The sequence below is a fragment of the Halichondria panicea genome, chromosome 14, assembly GCF_963675165.1.
Source record: "Halichondria panicea chromosome 14, odHalPani1.1, whole genome shotgun sequence".
Classification (NCBI taxonomy): domain Eukaryota; kingdom Metazoa; phylum Porifera; class Demospongiae; order Suberitida; family Halichondriidae; genus Halichondria; species Halichondria panicea.
The window spans coordinates 4,115,794-4,142,253 of NC_087390.1; the positions used below are offsets into that span (position 1 = coordinate 4,115,794).

At 41.5% G+C, this 26,460-nt stretch overlaps 1 protein-coding gene across 1 annotated transcript; it reads right to left on the reverse strand.

Moving 5' to 3' along the window:
• Positions 1-3,445: 3,445 nt before the first annotated feature.
• On the reverse strand, positions 3,446-25,851 carry LOC135347760 (serine/threonine-protein phosphatase 6 regulatory ankyrin repeat subunit B-like). Its single transcript, XM_064545791.1, has 18 exons — positions 25,388-25,851; positions 24,818-25,042; positions 24,064-24,761; positions 22,924-23,087; positions 22,611-22,797; positions 22,116-22,301; positions 20,360-20,529; positions 18,813-18,907; positions 17,954-18,003; positions 17,282-17,440; positions 16,852-16,997; positions 12,806-12,938; positions 12,626-12,736; positions 10,178-10,335; positions 9,910-10,114; positions 9,737-9,853; positions 8,699-8,869; positions 3,446-3,631 (listed from the first exon to the last, which is right to left on the reverse strand). The coding sequence occupies exons 1-18, from the start codon at positions 25,635-25,637 to the stop codon at positions 3,545-3,547; spliced, it is 3,312 nt and encodes a 1,103-aa protein (XP_064401861.1). The 5' UTR covers positions 25,638-25,851; the 3' UTR covers positions 3,446-3,544.
• Between the last annotated feature and the right edge of the window lie 609 nt (positions 25,852-26,460).

The window sequence follows — 26,460 nt, forward strand, 5'->3', positions numbered from 1 at the left end:
CTGCTTCAAATTCAATGATAAGTTGGGAACTATAACAGTGCATTTGTGGATGGCTCGAAAAATCTTAGAACATCAAGCTTCAAAGACCATGCTGCTAGTACAATGCATAAAAGAGGGGTTGACCTTGTTGAGTATTCCCCAATTGAAAATGCTCTCTCAACTTTGGATGAAGGCTCAAGGCAGGTAGTGAGGTAGTAGCATACATGATTGCTAAAGAAAAATTACCTTTTATTAAAATGAAGCCTTTTTGTATGCTTGAACAACACCATGGCTCGGTCATGAATACATGATCATGCATGTGCTGATCCTGAATCATCTTTTTCTTGAGGGCCTACCAAATATGCATGTACACTAGATATTGTACATAATGATTCTAAAATTTTATTGAGCGTTAAATTTTTCAGCATTCAGTCAGACAGATGGTACAACTGATGCTGGAACGACGAATTAATTAATGTTTTTTTATGGTATGCATGTCTCATGATCTCATGTTATGTCTGAAAATATAAAATGTACAAAATTGTAATAATTGTGATGTCAGGATGATCTGACAATTAGACTGGCATTGCTAGAGAGGAAGAAAAATCATGGATGTGGGGGACAGGAACCACAGGGGCGCCAGTCACCAGGAGTCTTCTTAGGAACCATGTGGAGTGGGGAGGGGGGAGGTCTAGGCACTAGCAGAAGGTCTGATGATGCCCACTGGACTCTTTGCGACACAGAGACAGTCTGGGGCGAGACGTCTGGGATGGGCTGAGGTTGGTGATCCTGTAGGCATCAGAGACAGCAACCTGTGTGAGTGAGGGGTACAGTGTTGCGCTCAGAGGTTTGTGTGTGTGTCTACAAGTTTTCTGTGGGACATGTCAGAGGAAGTCAGATGGTTTCTGAACATCGAGCGTCGGAGTCCGAGGATGGGTGTGTCCACGAGAGTGAGGGAATCTCAGGAGAACGTCAACCTGTATCAACTAAAAATTGTGTATTAGTGTGTGCATCACTTACACTTGTCGGGTCCGGCCTGAGAGTTTCCCCAGCTGCATGGTTCTGTCGTTTTACATGTAAAACATAGGGCCCCGTGGTGTTTTTAATTAGTGACCTGGCATTCCTCCTCTGATCAGGACAATAACTGAGCCTTAAAAGTATTAGAGAATAGGTAAATAATGAAATTTTTTAACTGTTTCATCCTGATCGTCTTAAATGGCAAACAGTGGGAGTAAACATTTGTCAAAGGTACAATTCAATCACAGAATTAAATCAATTAATTATTAATGGCCTGCAAACCCTTGTCAAATGCACAGTAGTACAGTATATTAATACTGAGAACCTTGTGTACGCGTGTATCTAGACTTATCTATTGTTATCTAGTTTATGTGGCTAACCGAAAAAGAAGTAAGTTGATTCTATACGCCCTGATAAATTATGTTTTTTTTCACCCATTATTCTATTCTTGCCTATTATTCTCATAAAAAATTATTCTTTGATTATTCCCAAAAAATGTGACATACAAAATTAAGACGTAGACTACACACAACTGATTATCCTGAAGTTTGGTTTGCACAAGTGGAAGCACAGCCACCACTCAGAAGAACCATGTGATCAGCCCCGAATTTGCTACTAAAGTCCGTGATCTACCTCCCACAGACAACCCCTACAACACACTCAAGGCAGAACTCATCAAGAGGACAGCTGCTTCTGCCCTCCTCCGCAGAATGCAGGGTGATCAACTGGGTGCTGACGCAGACACTTCCTCAAGGAACTGTTCCTGCAAAAAGACTCCCTGCGAATGTAATAGCTGTCACCACAGACCTAGCAGACAAGGTACTTGAAGTTGCCTCTGCAATACGACACTCGCCAAACACGGATGAGGTCAAGGAGGACCTTGTGGCCACTCACTCACCTCGACTCACAGCTCAACAAGCCCCGGACAAACCCCTCTGCTGCCTTCATTTCACTTTAATAAAGCCAAGTCTCTCCTATACATCCTGGCTGACGCTGATGATTCTGTCAACCCACTCCCCCCTCGCTGCCCCGTCGGGCCCCCCGCCATGTAGATACCGCACAAGATACTTTCTAGGGTGGAGCAGTCGAAATCATGAGTTGACGTGGCAACACGAGCGTAGTAGAGTGGTTTGTGCTGCTTGGAGGAGTAAGCTTTTTTGGAATCATCTCTTTGCTCTGCTCCTCTGATTGAAGGTCTGCTTGGCCGCCCCCCTCCCTCCTCGGCCCTCTTGATTGAAACAGTGGCCTCTTCCTCCGCTCGCCCAGACTTGGGTGCCCTCTCCGCTGCCATTGACAGCTCTGCTTTTGAATGCTTGTTATCTTCAGCTCCCACAACGAGATCGAGAGCTCTGGACCCCACGACTGGTTGAATGTGATCCCCTCTCTCGTTTCGTTCCTACTGGATTGGGGTCCCATTGCACAACAACTGTCGCTGTGTTGCTGACCCGGGATGCTTCAAGGCTGCTCAATCTGGCCCCTCCATTGAAACTCCAGGCAGAGTCTAGTGCTCATCCACTCCACGTCATCTCTCCTCTCCAGCCCCTCACACTGTCAGTAGCTGCGCATACCCAGGGCCACACTCTCCAAGTGGGAGTCTAGCGCAAGCTGGCTTCTAACCCAGGTCTGACAGTCATCGGCCGATCGATTCGTCTCCGATCAGGTGCCGACCGAGATACGGACACAACTAAATATACGGACACAACTAAACACCGATCAGCTTGGCTTTGTGGCAGGGCAATGAGCCCCTACTCTGCTCACTTAGTCGTTTTTAATCTTAATTTTAATTTATCCATTATTTTGTCATCACATGTTTCATCATCCAAAAAAAAGACCCAGCTCGGTTTTTGGCTTGCCTCGCCAAAACGCGGCCAATACAATACAGCTCCATATCGCACAATCACAGTAGTTCCATCACTTTAGTTTGCATCTGAGCAGGGTGGATAGGTTGGGGAACGGAATTTATGATGCTTACTTGTGGGGAGTCTTGGATGTTTGGGTGAAGAGTGCCACCTTTCTCCCCATTGTTTGATAGCAGATCCTTTATTTTCCGGCATTAGCTTGATTTTGTCGCCACCCCCAATCATAGATAGTAGCTATGCTATGGCTTAGTAGAGATGGTCAATGGATGTGCACAAACTGCACTCTGGTCAACTAAGCACTATTGTAGTGCTTGTGTCCACTTGTGAAGTGTGGTAGGATAAGGTTAGGGTACCATCTGAACGGATTACGAGTGCCTGTATACGCAATGGCTTGCTCCTTCCTCTTTGAAAATATTCTATGGCTACCAAGATAGTCCAGAGAGTCTACCAATAGATACTACTCACCGTTATAAAAGCGAAAACAGTTATAAAAGCGAAAACTCGGCCTGGGATCGAGGATCGAGGCTAGTCGTATGAAAAGATTAGGTAATGTTAGCCTACGCCATGTGCCAGTATTACAGGCCAAAAAACTGCTGTAATGAAACACACTCTATAGTTGTCGCAAGACAAAAATAATGTTGTTGCATGACACAAAAGAATAATAATGTGCTATAATTATTCAAAACATGTTATTTGTACACTGTGATTACTTCTCCAATGGCTTGACGGTCCAGGGCACAAATACTGATGCGGGAAACACACTCCGTACAGAATGCCTGTAACAAGAAGAACAATTATTGTACACTATTATGTCGCACAGGTGTGTGTGTGTGTTTGTGTGTGTGTGTGTGTGTGTGCGCGTGCGGGTGTGTGCGTGTGCGGGTGCGTGTGGGTGTGCGAGCAGTAACTTCACAGTTGCAAACTAACAGTAGCATGTTCTTTTAGATTTGTAAACTAGATACAGTTACTTTTGCGAGCCAGACACACCGAATATTTAGACATGTATGCATGCACACTTTATGAATTTTGCTGTCAGGGAAACTCAAATGATTGACTTGCTAAAAAGGATCGATGTAGTGTGTAGCGATACCAATAGCTAGTGCAGAGGTAACTACTAAGTAGAGTACCAACACTCTGCGGACAAGTTTTGCTTTTGCAATAACACCTTAATGTTACTATTATAAACGGCTATAATTTTAGCGAATTTGCAACACTAAATTGAGTCTGCGCTAATAATAAAACGCGAAAAAACTAGCCCTTTTTTCATCTGTATCTGACTCCAACAACCTTAAAACTCATACTAATTTAAAACTCACCCTATTAAATACATTTTTGACAAATTAATATTGTGCTGATAAATAATTTACTGCTATAATAGACCCTTTATACGCCACGGATCATATGCCCCACAGCGGTACTGTTGATTTCACTTCCCTTTGAATGTCAGTAGGTACTTCTCGATTTAAAACTTCAGGAGACAACACAAACCAGGCACTTGCATGCATAATAGCTGAAAATCCTCTAGGTAACTGGTATATATAATTGGTACATTCTTCTGATAACCCAACATGAACTCTTGTTCCATTCACCATGCATGTGCCGGAAGTACTCGAGGATGCTGGAATAGAGGAAACCTACTATATCTGACAACAGATGACCCGTCAAAGTATTATTCAATCAGCTTTTGACAACATCACATGGATAAGGGAATGTTCTTGCTCAGAGGAGGGTCGACAGGGTCACTAATAAATCATCACGTGAGCTTATGTTTTGTGCAGTAAATTTACAAGTTTGACTGCACATCGTGATAAAGTAGCCCCTTCATGTTACTGCTGCTGCAAATTAGTTAACTTTTAGCCCTCTAGAGAAATCGTGCAGTGCCTAAAAGGGGTGACCTCTCACAAAGGTCGTAGTTTTGTCATGTCAAACTGACCTCTAACCTTTATAAAGTAGGAGCTACCGTGCTGTAGAGTAAATGTAAAGCTCAGCTATATTATCATTATCTAAGTATACTCTTGTTTCCAGAATGAAAAGGTGGCCTTGCTGGAGCTTGATAAACAAGGTATTTAATAAAGACTATGTCATTATTAGCTTTTTGGCTTCGTGACCAACCTCCTCTGGTTCTTGCTTATACTCACTCCATCAGCTTGTGCCATTTCTCAAGCTGATCAATGCATTCAGACCTCGTTTGGCAGGTGATAGTCCGTCCTTGAGGATCCTTTCTTCAACTTTGATTGGCGCTTGTCTGGAGGCTCGTCATTATTATGTTTATTTAGCTGAATCATTTGAGCCCAGGCTGGAAGTTGCTCAGGGCTAAACCGTCCAGAAGTGTCAACTTCAGCCATTTTTGACAAGTGGTAGCTTCTTCAGGTATTTGAGTGCTTTTATCATCGCCCAAAATTATTTTATAGGGGTTGTAAGAGCCATTGCCACATCAGCATCACTATCAACAGTTGAAACCATGACCAGGCCCAAACTGGCTTCCAAAGCACACATTATTTTCTCCTCCAACTCTTGTTTGCTACACTTGCTGAGAACCGTTCCACGGCACCACCTGAATACTCCAAGAAATCCGACGAGAGCATAACTCCAATCCGTTACAACGTCAATCACATGGTTGTTTTCCCGGCTAATAATTATATAAATACGCAATTTTTACTGGTGGGGTGATGACCAATCCTTTTATTATACATCCATTTTGGAATGTGCGCATAAATTATAATCATAATGATTTGTGATGAATTGATGTTCCTAATACATGCAGTGTTGGGCACAGGTACACACAGTCCATCCATGCGTAGTAACATGCACGGACCGTACTGGTGACCTGCATGGAATGATGTGGTGGATGGAAGCTGGTAGAGATGGATCTGGAACACAGTCTATAATACTATGTATTGTACATGTTCATGACGTTGTAACGGATTGGAGTTATGCTCTCGTCGGATTTCTTGTTTCCACGCTTTTTTGTGGTTCCCCTGGCCAATCCTAGCAATTTTTCACATTGCAAATGTTTTTCTAGTCGGATTCCCTTTCTTTTTCAATACAAGTGGAACGTCAAGAGGCAGTACAGAAGTTCAAGAAGAGAAGACAGGACTAATCAGATATCTTCTCGAATATCTCTGGACTAATAATTATAGTAATATTGCTTGATATGTTGAATTTGTGAATCAGTATTAAATGACAGCCATTTTAAGAGCATGATATATATAGCCAGTGCATATAGCATGCTTGTCAGAGAAAGGGAGCTAGAGCTGAACAGTGTGAAGAAAAGCAACACCTCCAGGCTAGCACTGCACTGATTTTAGGCTCACGGTTTCTTAGCAACGTCTATCTATTATTTGGCCACAACGCAATTGCTGAGTCATTAAAGATGGCGGAATTGTCTAGGTAAGAGAAATAGAGACTGAGAGGCCTGAATTGTCTAGGTAAGAGAAATAGAGACTGAGAGGCCTCGTGGAAGCAATCGCAAATCTGAAGAAGCGCTTTGTAATCCAGGTTGTAGTCGTTTGGAAACCCTGTGCAGAATGTCCTGGAGAGGGCTGTACTTGGAGTAAATGCTGGGCAAGAAACTTACTCACTTACTTACTCACTTACTTAGTCAGTCAGACAAAGAGAGGTGAAACGTCGAAATAGTGCAAGTTTTAAAATGACAATATTCATACATTTAAAACGTTCATGGATTATGAAATGAGAGATACAAAGAGAGAAAAGGCTAAATAAACTATCTGTCCATTCAGTTTCTTGATGTGGCCTTTCCCTGCAGAGATAGAACAGTTTGAACATGAGTCAAAATAATTGAAATATTGCTAAACACGGCCAAACCCACTGCCAATCCTATGTAAAACCTACTGGTTTTACTAATAGAAGCACTTTTTAACAAGGAATCCAATGAACCTGAAACTTGAAGTATGACAAACCAAGGTCAAACTCAACACAAATAGACTTTATAGTTTCCTTCGAATGTGCGTATGCGTAGTAGTATGCGTCAGTACCGTCGCGTGCTTGCCGTCTACCATTTTTTGTACTTGAATGAGATGAATCATTGGGACAGATCATAGGGACATCCATTGCAGAACAGATGGCCCTCAAGGCAGAATTGAACATCGTGAAGACTGAGTCTAGTACCTCTGGTGTGCTCAAAAGTGCAGTAGTGGGACTGACATCACTCAAGTCCAGAGATTGGACAAACTGAGTTCATACAGGTACCTAACACACACTTGCTCAATACTTTGCTAACAGTATGTGACCATAATTATTCATACTGTCACAATAATTATTATGTGACACGTAGTATTATAGATTTTCATTCAACCCTTGTATTAGGTGGTATTGTTTTATTACAGAGTGAGCATGGAAGTTTAAGTGTTGTTTCCACGCTTTTTTGTGGTTCCCCTGGCCAATCCTAGCAACTTTTCACATTGCAAATGTTTTTCTAGTCGGATATATAATTATGCTGTAGAGCTGGTAAGCAGCTAAAAGTTTGCATTTTCCATGTAGAAGTCCTAGCCATGTAGAAGTCCTAGGCATACTTGTCCACCACATAAAGCATAAAATAAATTAAGCCATAATTGACCACATAACTTCGAATTCAACGCAAATAGATAAATCTGTTAAAAATATTTACCTTGCAGCCAGAGACTCATCATTCTGTAGCTAAGGCATTTCATGTACAGCACATTGTGCAATTTGTTATTGCATAGTCAGTAGCGGGTGAGGCTACAGGAATTTTGCAAAACTAGCAAAAACTCGCATCGTGGACTAAAATCCTATGCTGATAATTATAGCTAATAGTAGCTACCTATAGATAACAAGTCTTCAGGAAACCCTGTGAAGACATAGACACACTGCAAAATAAAGCATTGTTTTACTGTTAGGTACCCTAGTACATGGATCAATGCTTCTGAAATGCTCTTGTTGAGGCTAAGATATCCTACTTTAACTCTTCATCACTACTCTGATTTGACACCCACTATTTTCTTTTACACATGAAATGTAATGTAGACACTACTAGATGTTATTGAAGTGTAAATGGATCTCAAGTCTTACCAATAATAAAGGGTTAAGGTAAAGCAAAGTGTGCCAATATCTGGATATTGGCATATTAGTTAGATACTGGCACAGTAAGGCTGAAGTCAGAGGAGGTCCGGCAAAAATTAATGATTAAGGTACAGCAAAACTACATGTATAGGTATAGCTCGCCATATGGCACAGTTCACCATCTGAATATTGGCATAGCGGTTAGATGTACTGGGCTGAAGTCAGGGGAGGTCCGGCAAAAATATGGTTAAGCCATAACTCACATTGTTGCATTTTTACCTCTGAGATCAAAGGACAGTGTGCCCAGTTTACATGGTGAACTGGTCAGTATCTGGATATTGGCATAGCGGAGGTCCTACAACCGTAATAATTAGCAACTATTAATGAATGCTATAGGCACATGGTTGTTGTCGGACCTCCTCAGGGCTGAATTAACCTAAAGCCCAACCTACCGTAACATTAATGTTTGTTGATTCAGCAAATAATAATTAATGCTACAGAGGAGCACTCAGGTTTACCATGTGCATGTATTAAAATCCACGAAGAGAAAACATACGCATTCATCTTTGAGAGGCTATAGCAGTCTACACAGACACACACACACACTACCGTATACGCATGCGCACCGAGGCATATACTTACACCAACGCACACAGGGTGGGTATTCTTCCAGAGCATTTTATTTATACATCCAGGGTGTATTACTTTTGCATGGCAATTGCTACTCAATAATAAACTAACATAAACATTTTATACAATATAATTAAGAGTTGAGTCAATCAAACACTGCACTTTTTTCCTACCTGATGTCCACAAGGTAGGATTATTGTGTTGATGACATTGTCCATGCAAATCATACACTTCTTTAAACCAGAGCTGTTGCCTTGATCAAGTATGATAGGTGGGGCTCGAAGTGTTCTTGCTTCCACGAGTACCTTCCTCATTTGATTAGTATAAGCGACTTCAAATGGGACCTGCATGCAAAACAATGATTTTTTGTCCGTGTGCACACACACAAACTTGCAATACAGTGTGGTGTGATAATTGACCTACACCAATTGAACAGAAAATGGAACACTGATATGAAGAGTATGCATTAGAAAAATACACGTACACTCTTGTAAATGAAAGCACCGCAGGTGCTGATACCTCGGTGGAGATACCCAAAGCTACATACATAAAGCTACTAATACACATGATAAACAATATTTTGCTACATGCAAAAACATGACTGTTGTTAAAAAACGATCGATGCCAAGTCTAAAATTAATGGCTGCATTAGCAGAGCCTTGTAGCTCACTCTTGCAGCTACCAATAGCTAGCGTTCTAGTGCAGAGCTAACTACTAAGTAGAGTAGCAACATTCGGTAAACAAGTTTGGCTATGTGCTCTTCAGAAAAGGCTGCAATGGCAAGCAAAACTATTAGCAAAACTCAAGAACGAAGCATTATTTAGCAAATCCACAAATTAAAATCCAAGGAAACATGACTAGAAGCTTATAGAAACTCCTACTTGCACTTGATTCATCCTGGAGCAGCTGTATCAGTCTACACGCACGCACGCCATGCGCACCGAGGCATAATAAGTTGTGTCGATATACAATCAAACCCTTGCCATCGATTTTTCACAAGGTTCTTTGTTTGGAGTCAGCTCCAAACAAAGAATAGGTATACCTAGTCCCACAAAAACATTTGCATGTGAAAAGTTGGGAAACACCATTGACCAAAAAAAGCACCTTGGAAGAAACAAGAAATCAGGCCACAACGTTATTAACATGTACATTTTTCACCAAATATTCAAGGGACAGAAACTTTAGTTCGGCCTCTACCGTAAATGTTTTACCTTTCCATCGCTATCTTTCAGATCTAGTTTGGCACCAGCTTGCAAAAGAATTTTAGCAATATCAATGAAGTTGTTTCGACTAGTGATGTGTAATGGAGATAACAGAGACACATGGGTCTGTAGGTGAGAGTAGAATTAATATTCTAGTTTCAAGGCACCCCATACACAGGTACCTGTTTGTTAACATTGGCATCCATATCTAAAAGAAGTTTCACAGTGGACAAGTGCCCAGCATCACATGCTTCATGAAGGGAAGTTAGACCTAGCTTGAATTCCTGGGATGCTGCAATCTTTTCCTCCACAACCAAACGATTAACTTCGTTGTCATCCCCAATCGATGCTGCTATTAACAGTCGATTGGCTCCAGATGCTAGCATTCTGCACATTTCATACAATTTTACAATTTTATACATTACCTGAAACCCAGCCATTGTAATATACCTCCTGATTTCTACAGCTGATGAGCAGTCAAAAGACGTTTCCCCACTGTTGTTAGTAGCGTCGATATCCACTCCTTTAATGGATAGCAAGTACTCCACTGTATCCAGACTATTAGAGCGTGCTGCCTCATGAAGAACAGTGGTCGCAGTATCCACACTCTGAAACATGCAGAAACGATATACGTACACGTACACGTACGTATGTAATAGAGACTGAGTGCCTGTGCTATATTATTACCTGAGGCCGTGCCGGGGCCAGCGTTTTGTTACCCAAGGCCGTGCCGTGGCTAGCGGGTATAATAGTCGTCTGGTTTCTTTGTCTGTTTGTGACACATGAGTCTGGTTTACCTGGATTTTATAGCGTTGTGTTTACTTAAATTTTAAGTGGCATACTCAGATGCTAAAGTGCTTCGTTGTTGAACTTACGCGTTGGAACAAAATTATATAGCTATACGTATTTATCCGTACCCAGGAACAATGGAACAGGGGTCACTAAAGTAGAAAGTGGTGCTTCTTTTCTTATCCTGATCCTAGCATTTATATACCACAGCAGCCATATTTTTAGCTTCTTTCATGACTTTGCTGTGATCCTAGTTCACAATGAATGTCTCATACACTACTAAGTTTTCAAAAGTTTCACATCTTTATTCTTCATGTCAACATCCGAGTGCTAGCATTTCAGTGCTGTAGTTACCCGAGCGCGTGAGCGGCCACAGGTATATAGTAGTCGTTTGGTTTGTTTGTCTATTGACATGTGAGTCTGTTCACCTGGATGCCACGTGTGGAGTACTCCGCACAACAGTACTCCACACAACAAGTTATTAGTTTTAGAAGTGTCAATGTTAAAGCTTCGTTGTCATATAAAAGCAAGCGAAGCGAACTTGCACTGACGTTGCCTAGCTCTACTAAAAAGCACCTGTTTGTTGCTGTTATAATTACGTAATCATTTGTGTTACTCCCATCACTTGTAGGACGAGTCAAACGTTGCCATGAGGAAGATTATTATCTCCAAGCAAGTCACCAAGAAGGGGAAAAAACAGAGGAGGAAAATACAACACTATACACGCAACCTTATTCGAGGTGGATCTAAATAATTATTTGCAGCTGAAGTGATCCTTACCGGTCTCTATTAAAAGTACTGTTTTACTCCTCTGGATTCTATTTCTTCATGTCAACAGCCGAGGGTTAGCAGCTCATAGCACTGCGTTTACAGCATGGATAGCTCCACACAACAAGTGACAGATTTCGGTCGTTTCTCCATGTAACCAGAGGAGTGTTCCGTTACATTCTACTTTTAATAGAAACCGGTAAAGGATCACTTAAACGTATATATCTACCTCGAATAAAGGTCGCGTGTAGAGCTAGCTTTTATACAAAGATTTAAGTTAACATCGAAATCTGGGTTGTTTCTCCATGCATGTAACCAATCCTAGATTACATCATCTATACATTTTATTAATGACGTCATAGTAGCTGGTAGGTGTATAATAGCAGCAGTATATGCTGCACTAGTAGCACCAGTAGCAGCAGTAACACTGGTAGCACTGGTAGAAGCAGCAGCACTGGTAACACGGGTAACACGGGTAGCACCGATAGCGCTGGTAGCAGCAGTAGCACTGGTAGCGCTGGTAGCAGCAGTAGCACTAGTACCACTGGTAGCACTGGTAGCAGCAGTAGCACTGGTAGAAGCAGTAAAGTAAACAACCGATTATCAAACACGTGCTATTTTCGAACGCTTGTTCTTGAGGACAGCAGCCCAGAGCACTAAGCTGATAATACCTAGGTATAGACAAGTCTATTCAAGTCCAAACTCACGGCCAACAAAAAGCTTCTTCGGCAGAGTGACAGGGCCAAATACTCAACTACATGTATTGGAACAGTTTTGTTCGAATATATACATAGCCACGATTTCCGTATCAACAGAAGCTCTAAGCAGCTAGCTACAATGCATGACTGTAATCTACGACTAGTAAGCTATGTACAGCTCTGGTTTCGAGGTTTGACTGCAAACCGTTAGATAATGGTGGCCTCTTGAAAATGTCCAGTATTACCATCAAAATCAATACCTTTTTATTCATAATCTCCATTTTTTGCCTAAAGTTGCAGTCTTACGTCATGGCTACACTGGAGATTATAAAGAAAAAGGTTCGGATTTTGATGGCAATACTGCACTTTTTCAAGAGGCCACCATTGTCTAACGGCTTGCAGTCAGACCTCGACCAGCAGCTGTACATGGTTTACTAGTTGTAGAATACGGTCATGCATTGTAGCTAGCTGCTTAGAGCCTTCTGTCGATACGAGGGAGAGAGTTCAAAGAATCGTGGCTATGTTCGAACTAAATGCGCACTATCACCCATGCCAGGCCATGTTTTAATCGGCCTGGAATCGAGGCTACACTGAGACCAGTTGTGATGATAATGATGATAATGAGTTGATTTACGTAACACACCTTCATTTCAACGTTAGCTCCACTTTCAACTAGTAGCTGAACAATATCAGCTCTCCCTGCCCTGGCTGCAGCATGAAGAGGAATTTGATCAGCAGTGCCTTCTACGTTAATCTGCACACGCCATCATCATTAAAGCAGCAACATAAAAGTATACAACTGCATGATCAATTCATCGCTCACATTAGCTCCTTTTTCCACTAATGCCCTCACAAACTCCAACAGGCCATCCTCGCACACTCTCACAATCGCAGAGCAAGGACAGTATTTATCGACTTGGGTGTTTGGATCAACAGCAAGTGAGTTTAGTAGTTCTCTAAGGAGCAAATTAACAACACTCAAACAACACTATAAACAAAAAAATATTTTGCATCTTTTTGTGGTACTGCGACAAGAAAAATACTGTATAGCAGGTAATTTTTGTTGGTGCAAATTTTCAAATATTTTGTATTAATTTTGTTCAGGATATTGATGTTGAATCTATTGCGGTAGAATAATTTCGTCGTTTTAACTTTCGTATGATGTTCTTCAATACGAAAGAACCCGCTATACGGTATGTAATTTGCACCAGGGGAACCATGCAGACCCAGTTCAACAAAATAATTGGACTGGAAACGGGGCTAATTAACTTTGCTTGCAAAGATGGCGGGCTATACACAACCACAGAATACCTCTACGTTTAGTGGGTTGACTGCTTACTGGAAGCCACGCCTTTAATCAATAGCAGTGCATTAAAGAATAATTGTGCGGTATATATACTCGATCACAGAAAACCAGGAGAGATTTGTGGGATGCTGCTTGAAGCTACTGGAGAGGGTAGAATTCCTTAGAAACAGAGGAGGCTGGACACGCGTCATCTGTAGTCATCATTAATCACATGAATACGCTTAAAACCGAGCCTTTCCTTCGATCTCAGGTAAGTTAAGGACTGGGACCAGCAATTATTGCTGAATCAGCTAAAACGCAGCCACGCCCACAATTTTTAATGTTTTATGTGTAAAAATTCAGTTTACCGTAAGACCTCGATTTAAGGCGACCCTCCAAATATGCGACACCCAGGAGCTTCAGCAATTTTCTGACCTCTAAAAGTAGCGACAGCTGCGTTGACAATTATTTTTTAATGTCGCGTTCTAAATAGAGGTAAATGTAGCCACCCCCTAGCCTCGATTGTAGCCCACTGGAAATCAGTGTTTTTAAGCGGCCTGAAATCGAGGTAAGTAGACTCTGTAAAGTTACCTCCAATTAGATGCGACCCTCTAAATATGCAACACCAGGACTTCAATATAATTTTTCAACCTCCAAAAGATGCGACCTCTGGCTTCGTAATTACTAAAAAGTGTCGCTTTAAATCGAGATTTTACGGTAGCTACTTATCTTTTTTAGCTGATGTCTAAACGTTCCTTTTAGCTCTAAATTGTTAGTGTAGTAGGTAGTTTGAAGGTTTGTGCAGACATTTCAATCGGAGGGAGCTGTTCCTTCAGCCAAAGGTGAGATTTTAAAAAACCTAGTTTTCTAGCTGTTAACTTTACATGTAAAAGCTAACTTACTTTTCATAGAGTACAATGCTCCCTCCCGACGAGAATGGCTACATCCGCATTTAGAGCTAAAAAAGAGAAGTAGCTAAACTGATTTTTTACACACAAAACATATTAAAAATCGTGGGCGTGGCTGCATTTTAGCTGATTCAGCAATAATTGTTGGTCCCAGTCCTTAACTTACCTGATATCTAGCTGAGTCAGCATTTTACCCAACTCTTCCTCGTCTATCTCTCATTGAAACAGAGGAGGCTGGACACGCGCCATCTGTAGTCATCATTATAATCACATGAATACGCTTAAAACTGAGCATTTCCTTCGATCCAGCTGAGTCAGCATCTCTCTTGTATTGTATATCTGTCTTGTATTATATCTCCTATTAGTTCAGGAGTCGTAGTAGTTTAACACTATGATCGTTATATACATGTACCTACTACATCCAGACACGAGTAAAAAAAACGAAGGCAAGTGCAGCAACAACTCAATGTTTGTGTTTTCTGGCTCATTGCTTCTAGTATGACTATGCTACTCATGCAGTTTCTAGTTCACTGAGTATTTTTAGCATCATTTATTACTAGTATGGAGTGCTATAATCGTTTGCAGTCTTTTGGCTTAGCTGGATTGCTACTGTTCTCTGCAGGTTTCCGTATATCTCTCCATGCACACACATTTCCTCCAACATTATGACGCGTGTCCAATGAACCTCCTCTGCTGTGGTAACGAATAGTCCCGAAACTTAAAAACCAAAATGCAGGTTGAATCTGCGCATGCGGACATGTGGTTGCTTTGTCAACCAGAAGGATGCATAGCAACAAAATTGGTTTTTTCCCAGTTGAAAAGGAAGAGGACGGCAGACTCTAAAACACCAGGAGAGCTTGCAGAAGGCTACTTAAAGATTTGTAGAGAGCAGATAGGAACAAATTCAAGAAAACGTTGACAACCAGCAACCCATTTTTAAACTGTATGGATAGTTTTGAAGGCTAAACAGCGGGTGCTTGCTTTCTATTATGCTCTAGTGTATCAGAAGAAGAGACAGTCTGCCCCGCTATATAGCAGAAGAGAAGCGTGACAACCGTTTTGAAGCCAAAATGATTACAAGAGCCTGAACAGGCTAAATAGTGGTACTTCTACATGTGCAATATTCCGCTCAAAATAAATTCCTACAAAGAAAAATAATAATCATACAGTACATGTAATAGTTGTACCATGGATATCAAGGGTGTATTGACTACCGAGGGAATACATACAACTGCAAGAGGTAGTACAATAACAATACACATGCAGATAGATATCCATGGTACAGTGGATTTCAGTTGCGTTCGAATGTTGCGTTGACATATGGACTTCCGTGTTGCGCTATATGATAGGAAAAACGCGGTTACATTGTCACATGAGCTTCCACGTGAATCTCAGATTATTCACAGTGCTAGTGCTAGTGTTCAATGACATGGCTGACTCGTACGTGTCTGACAGTAACAGGGACTCTGGCTGGCCTGGTTACAAGGAGAATTGTGCAGTCCACTCACTGAAGTCTATCTCTATGGGTCGTTGTTGGCAACGCCAAAGTAGAGTGGAAATTTCGGCAGCTTCGAAGTAGAAGTAAGTAAGCTAACACGTTTTCCATGTAATACCCTTTGTGTATACAGTGTAAAACAGCACGGGTTAGGGTTTCCCCTTCAAAATTATCACTACGTATATTCGGTAAAGGTAGTCAACCCAGTACGCAAGTCCGAATACACTGTCAGAAAGCTTAGTGCTTATGATCCTCATTTGATGAACTAACAGAACAGTTGAAAAAGTGTTTGGACAAAATATAACCCAGCCAAATTGGCTACATTGAGCCAGGGCATGGATTAAGGGAAGCAGAGGTGGCTGTATACATGCAGATGAAGATGTGGATACTATGTATGACATTTACAAGAGAAAGACTGAGATTTTGCTCTGGTGCTTTCTAAAAGATCTGAGATTACTACATGCAGTAAATCGAAAAAAGCAGAGACAAGCTCCAAATCTAAGAAGGAAGCACTTGCTTCGAAAATTAGCGAAGTTGAGTGCATCGTGAAGAAACTTCAAGATAAGCATGGCAACCAATATTCAGTAAAAAAGTGTAATGCTTGGGCATATTTGATTCATGTGGGAAAACACGATTCACACGATGATCCTCCAGATTGACCCTACTTCCGAGGAACAATGAAACGAAAATTGCAGACTGCTAGTGAAGGACGCGAGAATTCTCCACCTTAACCTCAAGCTGCCTCTAAGTCTTCACCATCAATTATTACTTCTCCCAGTAAAAGGGCTGGCCTCCGGAGTGAGCAGTTAGTTAAATGGCACTCACTGCTTGAGAAAGGTGCCATTTCTCAACTGCAGTATGATGAAATGCAAAAGGCAATCATGGAGGAAATTAAATCCAACTATTGATTGTTGTAACATTGCTAAATTCGAGAGTACATGAATGTCACACTAGCAGGGTACATGGGATTTGTACCCTAGAGTATCGTGAGAGTTTCAATGGATATTCCTTAGTGTCAGAGCATATCATGGTACAAGTGAAGAAAGAATAGGAATTCTAGTATATATACAGCTTAGCCTTAGTTTAGGCCACGCCAACATAATTGTTGCTATGTAGCTATAGTGCGTTCTAATTAGAAGCTTCATATCGGCCACCACCGTACGAATGTTAATTGCACTAACCTGAAGTCCGACAAGTTTTTTGTTTCGATGGCCTTCAGCAGTCTGTCCGGTCCAGATGTCAACAATTGTGACACAAGTTTCAGCTGCTGGAAACGTGTAGACAACCAGGTGTTCTCGCTCTCAGGGGAACAAGATGAAGCACTCTCCTGCAGATATGAGATACCCCATGCATACTTGAAATAATGATTATGCTCTATGTAGGCAGGCTAAGCATTCTACCAAAGTCATGCATGAGAAAAACTACAATACAGACTGTCTTTAACTATGTCTATAGTTATAGGCAAGCTAACAAAGATGAAGCACCCTCCGGAATGCATTAGACTACAATTATACATACTGGAAGAATTTAAACGGGCTGCGGTAGGCACGCTATGAAAACACAAAACGGCTCTATAGGTACATGTTAGTACCCAACAGGAATGATACCTACCTGTCTAATCATTGTCGTGGGATCAGCAACCTGAATATATGGAGAATCTACCACTGACACCAAACGACCACTCTTATCAAGTTTCGTCAGTCTTTCAGCTGTTTTCTCCATGGAATTTTCCACACAATGTTGCATACTTTTCCCATCCGTATCTAGTATCTGTACAGGAATAATTATAGGCAGGCAGTTCAACAATCCCTGTATGGTCACCCGAAACACTTTGGGTGTCAATTTGTGGAATTTCAGGCTTATTCTTGATTTTGCCCCAAAAGTATCTATACCTAATATGATTCCTACAGTATTTCCGTGTACAGTTGAGCCTCGACCTAAATCGCTCGTCGCTTAGTTTTTTTTTACGATGGGCTGCAAAGATTGTCTAGGCTTATCACGACTTTTAGGCACGATCTTAATCATTTTAGGCACGATAACCAAAAATGCTGTACGAAACACATTGTTTTTAAAACCGCGCGCGCATCCCTGCAGCAAATTTTGACTCGAAAAAGGCATTTTGTTATGAAGTAACTGTCATGGACAGATCTAACATTAAACAGTGCGTGACTATCTTTCCTACCGCAACACAGTTTATTTATTATTTACTCAACTAGCAACTATTCACCCGCGTGCACAATAACGATCAAAAGTGCGGCTTTAACTTCATTGCAATGTACGTACCTCTGTACTTGACCCAACAGAAAGAAGGAACTCGACGATCTGTTCATGACCTGCACAAAGCAATTAGCATACATGTGTCTACTAATCATACTCATGTATTACTTTATTAACCCGAGGACGTGTCGCAGCCAGTGGGTTAACTTATAGGAGTCCGTTGGTTAGTTAACCCGCGGCGCGTGGGCGGCCACGATTATTAATAGTACTGGGGCCGTGCCACGGCCAGAGCGTTATAATAGGAGTCCGTTGGTTAGTGAACCTGAGGTGCGTGGGCAGCCACTTGTTATAGTAGTTGATACCCGACGCCATGCCGTACCCAGCGTGTAGTCTGTTGGTTTGTTACCCGAGGCACGCATGGGCGGCCGATGTTAAAGCTTCGTTGTCAAATAAAAGCGAGCAAAAGCTACATGTAAGAAGGCAGCCCAGAGAAGGCTGGAACCACTTGACCTTAGCTAATTAAGGTCACTAATAATTGGATTTCTTCAAATTTCTCTTGCAGACTACTTCAAGCCTAGTTTTTAAGTTATTTTGCAGGGGGGGTCAAATTTTATTCTCACCAATTTTGCTCAAAAGCAGAGATACAATCAAAAGTCAGTGCTCTTGTACTAGCCTTGATATCATGAGCGGCTTGTTCTCGAGGTCAACACACAGCTAGCATTGAGACTGCTTCTGAGCAAAATTGACAATGATACATTTGTGGTTCCTGTGGGAAATTTACTAGACAGCATATGCATTGTTTCAATGCGCGCGATGAAAGATTCTGACGTCCTCGCTTAGCTTTAATATTGGCGGTTATAAATTTGGTGACCTTTGGTAAAATTCGCCAAATTACCAGTCATACAGTATAACCAATAACCCTTACCTGCCATTGCTGCATAAAACAGTGGGGTCCAGCCATTAGATCCACCAGGAAGGTTGAGGTTAGCACCATGAGAGACCAAAATTCGAACCATGGCTCTGTTTGGGGTCAGAGATGTTCAAATTCACAATGCCAACTGCATGAATACATAAGTTTCCAAAACACTTCGCAAAAACTGCTGGACATGTTTTCGTAAGTTTACAGTTATTCATAGTGATATAATTATGGTGATGTTCAGAAACTATTAATAACCATGGCTGCAGCTATTATTACTACTTTACTTCTCGATCCTACTTGCATACACATGCAACAGCTTTTGCTCTTGGCCCACAGTCAAAGCTTTCTAGTCAAGGCTGTGGCTAAGAGATAGTGTCACAATTAAGTAGTGTTTGTTTACATTGATAGACTAGACTACGCAATGCAGAGCAGAGCCTGAGCAAACGGCAGCTTCTGATTTGGTGAGCAGTTATTGTCAAAGCCTATAGCGCATATAATTATATATTCTGAGGCAAAAGAGGTTGAACGTGAGAGCAAGCATGACTGTATCCATTCATGTATCAGGTATTGGCTGGTTTCCCAGTAATTATGGATTCGGTGACAGGCTCTGGGAAAAGGGCCCATTTGGCGCAAGCTACAAATGTATGATTATCGGCATCTACATGTGTTGAGCTCTTATCTTGGTGTAGAGGGATTCTAGACAGGCTAGACAAATTAGCTAGAGACAGGATCCTAGCTATAAGTAACAACAACTAGTTATAGACAAATTGACTTCACAGTGTAGCTTAACCAAATTCTTAGATCGAGGAGCAAAACATCAACTGACAATACAGGTAAGGTGAGAGTAAAACGAAGTTAAAGTGAAGTGAGGCAAAAAAGGTAAAACAAAACCTTAAATATGTGGAGCGGGGCCCCAGAGGCTCGCACAACAACAAAGGGAGGAAGTGGAGCACTAACAATGAGAATTGTTAGAAAAGAGTATGATATCAACATCAAACATCAAATCATGGTTAAGGTAGTAGTAAATATTACATAACGTGAGGTGTTAATAAGGTTCTAATAAATGTTAATTTAAAGTAAGGTACATTGAGCGTGAACAACATGTATACATACCAGCCGAAGCCATTAGCACTTGCAAACTTTGCGTATATGTTTGATGCTTGCAAAACAGGAATGAACATTCGATCCCACCAAGTAACTACATGTATACGACTATTTCATGACTACTGTATATGCTTGATCAGAGGCCGCAGCTACTAAATGTTTCATTTTGCTGGCAGAGGAGGCTACAATTCGAAATAGGCCATTGTTCAAGAGAGATTCAAAAACGTTTAGTTAATTGTCACCAAAAGTCATTTTCACCTGCATAAACTCGTGAGAAAGTCTTTATGAAGCACTAACAAGCTGCTAACTACAGCTGCTTATGCCACGTACAGAAATGCTAGAGTCAAAGTTACTGAGGCTACTATGTGAGAGCGGCCCCTGATCAAGCATATACGGTATAATTATGTATATCAATCTGGTATAATTAATGATTACATAATGGAACGTACAAATTTCCTGCTGTGCAAGCAAGGTGCAATGGTGCATGGGACTGCTGGTTGCGTTGATCCACCAGTCTCTCCTGGTCATCATTCCCAGCTTGCTCCTCACAATTGGCCAGGATGTGACACACACTCTCAATATCTCCACTTTGAACAGCCAGGCATAATGAGAGCGGCTCCTAAGCGGATAGATAATAAATTATAAATATACACGTAGTACATGTTACTATAGTCTATTTAGAGTGAAATCGAGTTGTGGATATTTAAAAGAAACAGGTATTTAACGAGGATTTGTAAAACGAGGAGGATACTTAGAAGGAGCCTGTGAGATAGGTTCGGGCTGTATCTCGACACGCTATGAAACGGTCTACTGCGTATACTAGTCCGTGAAAAATAAAGTAGTAGTACTAATTAGTGTCATTTCCTGTTTCACAGAACATAGGAATAATTTCGGCAGCGGGCGAGAAGCCTTAAAAACGTGTCGCTACAGAGTACATGTACCGAGAAATTAAAGCATAAATATACATTTAAACTCAGCAACGAAAAATCTGTATCTATAACTGCATGTGTGCTATAATTATGACATACAAAAATGTTCACGGCAGCAAGTATACAGTAGAACCTCGATTATCAGGACACGAACCATCCAACAAAGACTCTAGGAGGAAGAAACCAGTCTATGTTGTATCACTCTGCAAGCTAACAACACAGTGCAGATAGAGTATGTGAAGCCTCAAACAACTCAAGAGAACTGGTGAAGAGTACCCTGTACTTCAGACAAGATTATAGCTGAACTGGCACATCACTCAGGATCAGAGACTCCAACCAAAGAACTACTATACCGGCTGGCCGCGGCATGGCCTCGGGTAATAAAGGTCAGTATACATCGTTATCCAAAGACCCCAGATACCAGGGTGAGAATTAATAGTGCATGCGCAAGCTGTTGTTATACCATGTACGTCTCAGAAAAAGTGCGACCTGGGATCGAGGCTAACGTACAATCATAAATTTGACAGGACAAAAAAATATCATGTGTAAAATGTTCAAAAAATGGGAAATCTCATGTGATTGATTGAGCCATTAAAAGTAACACGTTTTTTTTCCAGTGATAAAAAGTTTATAGGACAGGGCTGCATCCAGGATTTTGGATCAGGGGGGGGGGGCGAATTGGGCAAATTAAAAATGTAGGAGGGGCGAAGTCATCAGAATTATGGCAGTACAAATGAATCTGCCAGATCCTGGGGGGGGGGGGGGGGCGAAACAGTGCCCAGGGGGAGGGGAGAATTACCCCCCTCACCCCCCCTCAATGCAGCCCTGTAGGATATGGCTAAGAGATTGAGTACGTCAGGTGAGAGCGCTCAAGAGGCAAGTTACTGTTACAGCCTGGACATTTAAATTTCTTGACTGAGCATTTGGTGCTATAATTATATTGTATATGATCTGCAGTTGAAAAATGTTATAGTCCCCGGGAATGCAGTACCCAAGAATGTTCTACTGCTATTAGTTGACCTTTTGACCCTGTCGAACCTCCTCTGCTTCCAACTCATGCTGCTCACGATCAAACTATCTATAGTTAGCTCATGACAAGATACCATAATAATGTTTGAATTTAAAACTCAAAGAGGGGGAAAACCAAATCCAAGGGCTCTATTACATGCATGTATACCTTTTACCCTGGCAGTCATGTACAATGTGATCATGTAGCATACAATAATAATTATAAGAGTATATAATATACAAATGTTATATTCATGTTAATGTTAACCTTGTGTAACAGTTTGCACATCTCCCCTCCCATCGAAAGGTTGAGTGGTGTGTAGCCGTAGGCATCACGAGCAAACTCATTAGCACCTGCTTCCAACAGTATGGATGACACCTCCACATGATTGTTGAGACTCGCATAATGTAAGGGTGTACGTTGCCGAGTGCCACCTTTATTGTTCACACCAGCCTACATGTACGTACATGTACATAAAAAGTACTAGAATTATTAGGCTACTCTCCAAAACTATTAAAACATAATTATTATTACTAGTGACTGACTATGTTTATGAAAACACCAGAAGTGTTGATGCCTCACAAGTCTGAAGGTGCTGATACAGTATCACTACGTGGACATTAATTACATGTACTAATGGGCTAATTGCAACTATAGATAGACTAGGTGCTCCCGTATAAAATAACAGCCGAATTACTACAATTGCAAAGACTGACCAGGGAAAGCACCAAAAACAATGGAAACAAGCAAATAAACACTCACCCCATTAAGAAGGAGAAACTTTGCAACAACTTTATGACCTTTGGCAGAGGCCAGATGCAGTGCACTCTTGTGGCGCAGTCCCCGACCATTTGGACTGATGTACGTTGTGCTCACTAGCCTTACAACCTCATCTATGTCTCCTGTGTCACTAGCTGCACACAGTAGCATTGTTCCCAACAACAACCGCCTGCATTGTGTAATACACGTGTACACATAACATCAAAGCTATCATTTCAACGTGTTTAACACATATGCACTAGCTATCATGCAACAAGGTACGTACTACTTGACAGTTAGATTAATTAGTACCAACCTGATGTTGTAACTAGAAGTGAGTGCTAGTGGCTGCAACTGCTTGGCATCTCTGATCTCAATATCTCCGCCATATCTAAGCAGTTCCACCATGATCTCATCTAGGTTCAACAACGCAGCCAGATGCAGTGCATTTTGGTTGAACTCTCCAGAACACTGGTTTACCTGGAGGGGAGAGCTAGAGAACATTAAATACTTAACTTGATCTTAATGATTAAAATAGTTTCCTTTTGTGCACTGTAATAAAAATATGTAGCTTAACACATGCATGTGTACGTACACGTATCGCTATAATTACCTGAGGCGCGCGTGGGCGGCCACAGGTATAGTAGTCCGTTGGTTTGTTTGTTTGTTTGTTTGTCAGATCTGAGTCTATACTCACCTGGATGCCACAGCACTTGGTTTACAGCATGGATAGTCTTCACACAACAAGTTATTAGTGGCAGATTTTGATGTTAAACCTTCGTTAATTGTCAAATAAAAACGAAGAAGCTTGTGACTGGGTCTGATTACATGGATGCTATAGCAGGTTGCCTCCACACAACAAGTTAGTATAGTGGCAGCTTTCTATGTTAAGCAGCTTTTTATGTTAAAGCCAGCGAGCAAAAGCTATTCAGTTAAGAAACTTGAATTTGCACGTTGGCCTCTACTAGCATACATGCGTCCTTTATTCGAGGTCGGTACGTATTTACAGCTGAAGTGATCCTGTACCAAGAACAATGGAAAAGGGTCGCTAAAAGTAGAAAGCTAGAATTATGATTCTTGCTTCTTTGCCCCTAGCCCTAGCACCAGAAGATACCAGGAGCCACATTTCTCTAAGACTAGGCTTCTTTGCTGTGATCATAGTCCACAGTACATCCATACCAAATCTCCATTTTCAAAAGTTTCAGCATGCCTCTAGAGTCTGTAGAATTTCTTTGCTCATGTTACTTGCTACTTAGCCAGCTTCCATGCTTCATACCATACATACAACTCCGTACAACTGCATTCATGTAAACAGCCGAGGGTTAGCACTTCAGTGCTCTAGTTATAACAAGATTCTACGTGTGATTAAAGTGTGTACGTATATACGTATAGTGTACGTATAAACGTATAATATTATTATATACGCACATAATTACATGTGTTCATGTAAACTTACATCAGCGTCTTTCTCCAGCAAGAACCTCACCATGGCCACATCTCTCTTCTCAATGGCTACATGAAGCAACAAGCGATGGGGCTGTCTCTCCTGCTTGATTTGAGGCATTGGAGACATAGGAGAGACTGGAACAGCCAGTCGTTGTACAAGCTCCGACGTTCGTCGTCGCCCACTACTGTACGAAAATATAGACTCATCATCGTACACAGGCAATTGGTACTCGATATTGACATTCAGGCCTTCTTCTGTCATTACCGCGATAGTGGAATAGCTATGGTGGTCAGTATCTATAGTGGGTGTTACCATAATGTGGGGTGACATGATACCACCTGATACGCTTTCGTCAAAAATCAATTTTAACAGAGACAAATCTCCTTTTCTGGCTGCTGTGAAGGCTCGGATCAAGCGAAGTTGATTGAGTGGTAATGCAGTGATAGTGAATTCAAGTTGACCGGCAGTGAATGTTACACCATGACTGATTCGAACACTCTGAGCATGATTTAATGTCGCTAAAGGGCTCATGCTAATGTCCTCATCGTCTGAAACAGATTGAGAGTGTTCAAGGATAGATGTTTGAGAAGGCCCTCCAGGCTGCACAAAAAATGAATCGTCAATTTCACTGTTGGATAAAACGAAATGACCATCGACTAAGGTGGGCTTGGGCTGATTTTCTGTTATGACAGAATTGACTTCTTCAGCTGAATGGATAAAAGAACATGTGCATCCATGGCAAAGCCAACATTTACTTACATACCAGGAATCCACTTGATGCTAACATGACTGGCCAAAATTCTAGCCTCGCTAGGTAGACGGATAGTAGACGTTGGACCAGAACCGATGATAGCACCCTCAGGCCCAATATGATACTCGCGCGATACGAGACGTCTCAGAATGAATGGAATATGACAATTACCAGTGTCTAGGACACGAGCAATCTTCAGCTGGATGTGCTCTTTCAATGGCTGACCAAAAATATTTCCTGCACATGACAAGTAAAAAAACACTTTTGGGATTAATGGTGTATACACGGGAACTATAGACTGCATGGAATTAAAAATCAGGTTATCTAGAAGTATAATTAATACTGTACTACATGTAGTAGCAAAGCCGTTGTATGTACTGAACTGGGGAGCTATGAATGATAGACCGCTTTATTGGCAGGGTGGCTTGAGGCAAAACAAGGATCAACAGACATGCAAAAACACCCAAATGAATGTGTGCACGTCCTCCGTTTCTAATCCCCCTCCTTCTTTATATCTACATGTACGTATGATGTACGTACTTAGTACGTACTATCTTAATATTATTGACCTATCAAACATACCAGCTTCACTGTCCTCAGGATTCTCTTCCGTGCTGCTAAGGCTATGCATACGAAGCAAGTCATGAGTAAGCCCTACTCTTCTTCTAGATGCAGTTGTGGGTGGTGGTCGAGATTCACTCCTCTCTAATCGGGTGACAGCTGTATGGAATTGACGCTCCCTCTCTCTAATGAAATCCTCGAGGGCTGTGATTTTTGACTGGGCTTGTCCCAGTTTACTCAGCACTGAGAAACGCCTTCTTTCAGAAGACATCTGATGGTTTACCTTGTTGGTCTATCCGGCTGCAATCTAACTCTTCAATCTATGCTGCAATCGAATATCTAGTCTTGATCTCTTGGGTATAACTTTACTCGATCAAGGAGATGAGAGGCTAATATCAGCCATAATTATTATCAAGAGTATTATGATATAATTATCTCTATCGTAAACTCTTATGGATAGTCTTTAGTTGGGCGTGGCCTGACCGTCCCGAGATAGATAGTAGTCTCATGAATCAGCCGCCGTTCTTTGGAACCAAAGAACGGCGGCTGATTCATGAGACTTGATAGATAGGGCATCACTCGCGCATGATCCGAATAAGAACCATCAGTGACCATTGTCTAGCTTATGAGCAGAATGCTTGAGCTTGAAAAAGGGCCTTCTGAGCTGTAGAATGGAGCTCAAAAGTGTCTTCAGTACAATCACTAACAGTAACACGTCCTCCAACTTTTGAAGTCGAACCGTAAGGCGTTACAGTCTGCAGCAACCAGAGCCAGTAGGCCTAGTTCGATTGAGCAGTGTTCACTGTCGTCCTCCCTTTTTTTTCTCTGCCAAAACCTCAACATTACCCGATTAGAGTCGCTTCACTCGGAAGGTCACAATATAAACGTATCTCCTTTATGCAGTAAATCTATGGTCAATCTTATAATTATTTATATGGTAATTGCTTTGCGCAGAGACTGCGTGACTCCACATGATGCAGCTATAGATCTAGCTATTTACACTTCCTGTATTATTTTATAAGCAAAGGTTTGGTCCCGCTATAATACTAATAGCCAGAACTACCCAGAATCATTATCGATAGTAGAGGTCCTCT